Source organism: Mustela erminea, chromosome 2 (genome assembly GCF_009829155.1).
Source record: "Mustela erminea isolate mMusErm1 chromosome 2, mMusErm1.Pri, whole genome shotgun sequence".
In the NCBI taxonomy this organism is placed as follows: Eukaryota; Metazoa; Chordata; class Mammalia; order Carnivora; family Mustelidae; genus Mustela; species Mustela erminea.
The window spans coordinates 50,664,949-50,673,783 of NC_045615.1; the positions used below are offsets into that span (position 1 = coordinate 50,664,949).

General features: G+C 33.7%; 1 protein-coding gene across 2 annotated transcripts in view; it reads left to right on the top strand.

The window, feature by feature from the left end:
* Positions 1 to 6,774, top strand: part of CCSER1 (coiled-coil serine rich protein 1) — a 1,384,598-nt gene extending 1,377,824 nt beyond the window's left edge. For both annotated transcript variants that reach the window (XM_032332893.1, XM_032332894.1), the window contains exon 11: positions 163 to 6,774. In XM_032332893.1, the coding sequence (XP_032188784.1) occupies positions 163 to 648 (486 nt within the window). In that variant the 3' untranslated portion in view covers positions 649 to 6,774. The remainder of the gene's footprint in view (positions 1 to 162) is intronic.
* Positions 6,775 to 8,835: the final 2,061 nt, after the last annotated feature.

Here is an 8,835-nt window from a genome sequence, read left to right on the forward strand (position 1 = left end):
CGGCCCTGGGAAATTTAATCTCACAAATTATGGGGTTTTTTTCAGACTTGTTGAAAATTTGGGGGTTTGCACATAAATGTGAAAACACCACTCTGTATTTTATGTATGCTACCAATGGATTTTTTTTTTTGACATCTTTTCCTTTCTGTGTCTTTACTGTAGCCTACATATCGAAATCGAATTGTGAGCCAAAGTCTCAGCACAAGGGACAGAAAAGCAATGCATACTCCCACCGAGGACCGTTTTAGATACTCAGCAGCTGATCAGACAAGCCCCTACAAAAGCAAGACCTGTCAACTATCAAGTCTCTGTTTAAGTAATTTCCTGAAGGACAGGGAACTAGTGGAAGTTATAAAACACTCCAGAGGAACTTATGAAACCCTCACATCAGAGGTCACCCAGAATTTACGGGCTACGGTAGGGCAGAACTCTCTGAGGCCAACAGTTAAGACGGAAGGCCCCTCCATGTTCTCAGAGAAACCAAAGGACCAAGCTGCTGTGACCCGACAGCATTCAACTTTTACAGGACGGTTTGGACAGCCACCAAGAGGGCCAATCTCTTTACACATGTACAGCAGAAAGAATGTTTTTCTTCACCACAATTTACACACCACTGAACTGCAAACTCTAGGCCAGCAAGATGGATAATTAAATCACCCTATTCCTGTCTCTCAGTAGGATAAGGATGGTTAGTGTTTCTCGTGCATAGCTCATGTTTAAATTGTCATATCCTTACTGCTTTTTTAGTTATAAACAAATTGTGCACTTTTTTTTTTTTTTTTTAGAATGAGGGTTCAGGCATGTTAATTGAATTAGGTTGGATAGCCTTGAAGACTTTATTATATATGTGTATAATAAATGAGACCATCTTGTTGGTTTATATAGACCATAGTTTATTTATCTTTATCAGTCACTGATATGCATTGAAATTTCAGAAGGTAATATCAAATAGCACTCTGTTCACTTAATGGTGTTACTGTGAAAATAGACGTGAGGAATAAATAGATAAAGGAACTGTAAAGAATTTTAAATTACATAGTTAATAGAAGGAGAAGAAAAAGAAGGGTTTGAAAGTCTTATATTTGATGTGTATTTATTTGAAGAATGAAGCTTGCTTGCATGTAACCTAGAGGTGCATCTGTCTCTCTATTACATACATTCAAGCTTATCTTGCCATACTATTAAGGGGGAAATGGCTATTTCTTTTATCCTCTAAATGTTTAGTTCACACTGGTTCACAAAGGATTTCAGACTGAGTAATTGCTATCCAAATAGAGAATGACAGCTCTGATCTTTGAAAAATTTTGCTTTCCATTTTGCTATGGATGTTGAAGTAGTAGGACATAACACATTGAAGTGGTAAAGTTGGGTGAGTTTTGTCAAATGATGCATAAAGCATGACATGTTATATTCTGAGTCACTCTCATGGCAATATCAGCATTTTTTTTTTTTAATCTGAAGGATAGGTCATTCTAAGAAAACTGTTTTATTTCACTTTCCTTGTATTTTTAACATTTTCACTTATTTTTATGTATGTCCAATTTCTCTCACTATATATCAATTGTTCTACATGAGGAGTTGAGGAACAGAAAGTCAGTTTCTTGGTAGCCCAGTATACATGATTCTGACAACTCAGTCATCTAGATTTAGAAGAAAAAACAAATATATGTGAACTTCGGCAGTTCGGTCTTAGAAATAAATCTCACAGAAATGCTCGGAACGCATTCCACAGGAAAGATTTCTCTTTAACAAACAAGGCCTAATATATTTTATACATAAGTACACACAAGATAGATCAATGAATCTAAATAATTTCCTTATGTTTAATTAATAACAGAACTGTATGCAGCTGTAGAACTAACTAAATAGTTTTAAAATAGTAAGAATCAGGACTGCAATTTTCTTATACAGTGATAAAAGCTCGTTACTTTATCCACATTAGGCATCGTCCCTGCAAATGGAAATTGTCATACCTACTGCATGGTTTGTTTCCCTTGCATTCTCTAACAGACAGAATCCATCGGCATGTACAAATGAAACGAATAAAGGGAAATTGAGATAGCAGTTTTAGCATGGCATCTGAATAATCTGCTTAAATTAAAGCTGTGAATGAAATGCATCTCTTAATACAAAATGGATTTAAGCTCTATCCTTTGGGGAAAAGCCATTAAATTTCCCCCCAGCTTTAACAATTAAACTTTGCTCCATTTTTACACTTGAATTAGAATTGGTAAGGGTCAAGAGCCTAATGGAAATGCTTTACTTTTAATTTTGGTTTTCTGAAGGAAGGCACATGTGTGTCAAGACAAATATTTAACAAATGTTTTCTTTGTGTGTTTGTAATTCTGTCAAAAGTGGACACTACACACAGAAATTTGCTTGGCTTAATGAGACTGCTATCTAAAATTCCCACTCTACTTTAGATGCTATTATATTCATGCAGATACACATTTTGGGCTGGGCAATATTTAAGAAATGATAGAAAAACTATGATTATTAATCGTAGAATTCAGCTTCAATTGTCCTGAATGTTGGTGTGTGTTGCTAGAGTTTTGAAGTCTGTAAATAAATTAGCACGATCAAATAATCAAGGATTTTTTCCCAGGATATGGAAGAACTATGTATCACAAATAATGTTTTTGATTTGGACTTTTGGAGTTTATAGTTTTGTTTTCCTGAAAGATAGACTTTTGAATTATGCTTTGTAAAAATATAGTCTATTTAAGAAAATCTGTCATTTAATAGACATTTTAAGAGATGTTTTAAACACTAGTATTTTCTTGAAAAATCTTTTTTAAAGCTGAAACATTCAAAAAGAAAACCTGGATTCAACAGTTCAATTTTAAAAGGAGGGGTATTTTTTGGAAATATCATCTTAAAAGCTGTTTTGTATCAGTATTTTCAGCATTGTTATAATATTATTTGTAATACTAAGTGTAACTCAGGCCTGGAGAAGTTGTAAGCCCACTATGCTAGTGTACATCAGTAACTGTAAACCTGGGGATCTTTGTAAGTTCCTCTTGTGTATATATAATAACTCAGAACAATGGCATGTGGGTATTCTTTCAGCAAACTGATTTCTTTGTACGAAAATCTCTAGTTTTCTAAGGCAGTTCCATGTATAAAAATGATTTATACATTTCTCCAAGGCGGTACATATCCAAAGACACGACACCAGGGGGAAAAAGTGCTTGTTTTTCTGAGGGAAGCAGTTGTCTTTTCTTTCCCTTCCTCTTTCTTCCGTGCATGTGTGTGTGTGTGTGTGTAGCTAAGCCGAAGCAACCCTGTAAAATGTCTGCTGCAAATAGTCTCTTCTCAATTTCAAATGTGTTTTAAAGGACACTTAAGAAGAGATATTCCTCGAGGAAAAGCTGTTTCCACCTGAAATAAACTGTTCCTGTTTTTGTAATTATTGGAACATGCAACTCTTTCTATGAACTCAGTGATTTTTTTTGACTAATTTTATATGCTAACAGAGTCACAGCAAAATTATGAAGTATCTCTCCAACTATTTTTGCTTCTTTGGAGCACCACCGTCTTTGTGCAAATGACGCTCTGAAACCGTAGCTGCAAAAATGCTCAAGGTATGAATCTACAGATATCCATATGCTCAGGGTAAGAACCTAGAGCCACCCATTATTCTACTTGTTATTACCATTTATGGATTGAGATATAAATAAAATAGCAAGCCTCTAGTCGCCATTAAACATTTGTAGACATTCCCATACTCCCCAAGCTTTAAATGTTTGCAAATGGTCCTGATTAATCTGGGTTTCTAATCTGTGTTTTCCAAGGCTTTATCCAATCAAGGGTCATTATTTCCAGAGTGTTACTAAATTCAAAGGAAATGTCATTTTATTTATTTATTTATTTTGCTTTGTGTGTGTTTGAGACAATACCTCCCCCTGAAGAGTTGGTATTTTTAAGTTATCATATATTTACAGACTACCTTCCCAAGATAAGTGACCACATTCCACTTGTCCTCCTGAGAACTATCTTAGTAATTTAGTTGTTGATGGAACAGTAAGAGCAATTTACTGAGTGGCAGGTAGTGTTGTTCCACATTCATTATCACCTTTCCCATTATCAAAAAGTGGTAATCCAATACAATGAGAACCTTGGAATACAGAGTGTAATTTTATAATTAATCTTATAATCTCAATTTGTCCCACATTTTTACCTTCAGAATTATACATTCTGAATATCTATAGCTTCAAAGCGGCCCTAAAATTCTATGTGGTTCAAAGGGGAATAAGAAAGGTGCTGTCTGCAATTGCATCCATGTAACTGAATCACATTCCCCATGGCTGAGGCTTTTCCCTGGGCGATAGATAAGTTTAAAGGCAGCACTGATTCATTTATACTAGGATTTTAGTTGCATTCTGGGACTTGAATCTAGGCACTGTTCTCACATCTATTTTGCATCTTCTTTCTTTTTTTGTGTAAGAAACAGGTCAATTATACATTGTATATTCTTTGGGAATTTACACCTCCTGGAATTTAACCTTTTTTTTTTTTTGTCTTGTTCATTTTCCAGGAGCTAACTTTGTCATGCCAACTGTAGACTATATCTAAACATACGGCAGGGATGATAGACAATATAAACTATTTGGGATCTTATAAAAAGCTGAATTATACTGTGTAGAAAAGCAAACAGCCAATTATCAACCAAAGAAGCCTACTCTTCTAATACACATTATCCCCAAATTTTTATTTTTCAAATCTTAATCTGTGCCATGTTCTTTCACCAATAGTTAGAACTACAAAATAAACTATTTACAAAGAATTTGATCTTGCTCAGAACCCAGCTATAGTTCCAAGTAGTATAGGCCAAAAACAAAAGTCAAAGATACACCTTCCAAAAACAAAAGTCAAAGACACACCTTCCAGGTGTGTTACATATGGAAAATTTTGAATGAAGGTACTGTACCCTATTTTAGACCCAGAGAGTTTCCCACAAACATCTTGACACAAATAAAAAATTCCTAGTACAGAGTGGGTTTCTTCCACCTGAATAAGTGATCTAGAATGTGGGATATCGTGATTCTTTCTAGAGAAGTTTCAATGAAGTCCCTTTAACTTTACTGATTTAATTTAACAAATTTACTTTCTCCTCCTGAACATAAAATTCAAGAAAAGGAGGTTCTATGTCTTACCACCCTTTCTAAACATTACCTTGTTGCTTTTGTAAACTCAGATAACATAACAAAATACAATAGACTGGGTGGCTTACTCAATAGACATTTATTTCCCATAGTTCTGGAACATCCAGAACTATCCTCTAGTCTCCTCTAGTCGCAAGTGCAAGCAGTTCCTGGCTTGCAGGTAACTGTGTCATTTTCACTATGCCTTCCTCTCATAAGGCCACTAATCCCATTACATAGCCCCAATATCATGACTTCATCTAAACCTAATTATTTTCCAAAGGCCCCACTTCCTAATACCATCACATCGGGGTGAAGGCTTCAAAATATGACTTTAGGGGGAACACAAAGATCCATTCCATAGTATTAATTTTCATCTTATAACTACCTAATAACTTTGCTATTTATTTACACATTTCATAAATGAGATCAGAAAGATAGGTAATTTCCCAAGGACACACAACATGTATGTGGACCTGGATTCCATAATCGTTGATCTTTTCTTTTACTATGCTACAGAGTAGGCTCCACCTAAGGAAGCCTCTAGAGTAGGCTCCCTACTAAACAAGGCTCCAGAGTAGGCTCCCAGAGTGGCCTGTGATCCCAAGGAAGCAGAGTGACTCAAGCAAATATGTGCTTCCTCATTCTCCTTTACTTACTATTCCATTGATACTGCTAGGGAAGATCTTACAAGCAATGATCTATTTTAGCAAAAAAGCTATTCAAAAGCATTTTTTTAAAAAAAGTATTGATGTTTAGATCAATAAATAAAGAAGCCTGAGAGGAAAGTACTTATTGTATTTCAAGGTTGTCTCCTGGAAAATCTGACATACTAAATTTCTTTTTTTGAAGGCAATTGGAAAAAACACTGATGTAATTTCATGTTATATATTTTTTTAAAGGAGAGGCCCAAGAAAGTGTCTAACATAAGGAAAACATACAGTAGATGAAAAATAATGTAGTTAACAGATTATCTTATTTCTTTCCTTCATTTTTTGAGGCTATTGATATAGTATCATTGAATTTTGTACTTTTGTTTTGCCTTATATACATCTAAAAAACAAGATCTTTAGTTTGGATATTTCTATGTAGGGACAAAAATTACAGCTCATTTAAAGTTTCTTAAATATTTGGAAGGAATTAAAATAAAATGGAAAATGTAAATTTATTCTTCCTAAATTTTAAATAATATATGCTCTGTGGTTAATCATATACCTAAATAATGGTCTGAATAATAGATAATCCTCTTGTTAGTCATCTCTTCCAAAATCTTTATCAGGAATGCAAAATAATTCGAATATTAGCTACACCCTATTTTTAGAGGGAAAAGAAACTATTTGATGTATTCTAATATACATGGATCTGAGATGAACAGCATAACAATGTGTTTTATCCTCTAAAACTAAAAATTTAGTGAAAAAGATAATAACAAGTTACTCTAGAAATTATAATTTTTAGTAATATTGAATGCCATCGTATAACTTCTTTTGTGGCTCTTGATTTCCCAATAAGGGCGGTGATTTTATTTAATGGAAATTTCACCATTTGACAACTATTCTGAGAAAAAAATTGATACACTTAAGCATGGTGATTAAAAATATGCATAATTCCTGTGCAAAATAAAATTTAAAACAACAAATATGTTGTGTGGTACCTGACTATTTTCATTGTATTGTCTTAGTGATTGATTTATACATATATTCGCAGTATGCATAAAGCAGTGTGATTTCTAGATTCTTGAAAGTTGTGATGATTGGGAAGAGGCAAATCAGCCACCTACTTCATCAGTCAGCTGACCTGATTCCTATTTCCACTTCTTTTGCTACTGGGCTTTTCTTAGTTCGTGATATTGAATAACAAAGTGCACTATCCCAGGGAACATTGAGAGATTATGATCCTATCATTTCAATTTATGTGTGGAATCATTTCATTCTGTTTATACTCCTTATCTCCATTTTTTACAACTGGTCACAGTAAAAAATATATATATACCTTACAATGTTTTTACTTTATAATTTCCAAAACTTTGTTTTATCAAATTCTATGTGTTTTGTAGTAACACAAAAAATACAAAATCTTCTAAATTCTGTCTTTGTCTATTTATCTCCCTCACACACACACACACACACACAGTTTTCTAAAATGGCTGTAAAATGGATGATTCAGAGTATTTAAAACAGTGAATGAGATGTATCCATTTGGCATCCATACCAGCCAATACGAAAGAACATGAATTAAAAATTCTGTTGCAATGCCTTGAAAGCATACTGTAACATTTTATGTTGAGACTTATCAGATAGTCTCTACAGGTTTACAACTTCAGAATAAATGGTGCTCCTCTGTTGTCTGCTGTTATGTAATGTGATTTCAAAAAGCTGAAATGAAACATTATATATTTTATAATTTATGTGTAATATGACCTTATGGTTTAAGGCTCAATCCATTTTCCTAGCCACAGGAAGAGTTTTTCTTTGATTTTGCACTGTATTTTCTATATAAAATGTCAAGAAACACTGTATTGATTTTTTTTTTATTAAATTACTGAAGGTATTAAATTTTAGGGGTTATTTTGAAGACTTTATGAGACCTCATAAACTACTTCTATATTCTGTTGGTAATCATTTGCAAACCCTTTTGTTATGATTATAATCAATCAGCACGCTCTTGTGGATGAATTATACAGCTATTTCTCTTTAAAATTTCAATAGAAAGTCATCATTTTAAAATGTTTAAAATGGAGTATTATGTATATAGGGCTTATTACACATACTTTCAAATATTCACATTTTTAATCTTATTTTAAATTGGCTTATACATCACATTCCATTTCATGTTATTATTTCTCTAATATAACTAATGTTTTGTCATTTGTGGACAGATTATCAGAACAGGCATCACAGCAAAAAATGTATGGAAGGGACACAAGTGAATGTTATGACTGAATTAAGGTTTAAAAATTTGATCACATTTTAGAAGATGACTATGAAAATTAGAACCAGCCTTTATACAGAAAGTTAGCTTCAGATAACAACTTAGCCAAGGGTAGTGCTTTAGTTATAGATATCCACCCAGAATTTTACAATAAGAGAGTACTGGTTTATTTAAGGTATCACTTATAATATACCAGTAATCATATAACCAAAACCAAAACCAAACAATAAAATTATATTAGAAGAGGTTTTTATATGCTGTGATTCACTGCTAGGGTTTGAGTTAATTTTGTTTCTTCCTTCATGGGTTCTTATACATGAAAAAGGAAATACTTAAATTAAGTTTAGCTTTTAAACAGCAACCATATTTAAGGTATTCCTAGTTCTTTCGTGAAAATTTTTTTCATTATTTATTTATTTACTTGACAGAGAGATCACAAGTAGGCAGAGAAGCAGAGAGAGAGAGAGAGAGAGAAAGGGAAGCAGGCTCCCCGCTGAGCAGAGAGCCTGACGTGGGGCTTAATTCCAGGACCCTGAGATCATGACCTGATCCGAAGGCAGAGCTTAACCCACTGAGCCACCCAGGCGCCCCAAGGTATTCTTAGTTTTATATCACAGTTTGCACTCTGCAGTTTATTTTTTCTATCACAGGAGTGATGGATAGAAAAATACATGTACATATAAATCCAGTCTCAAACTCTGGTGAACAGTGAAATGTAACCATATACTGGAAATTTAAACTGGTACCATGTTTCAACTAA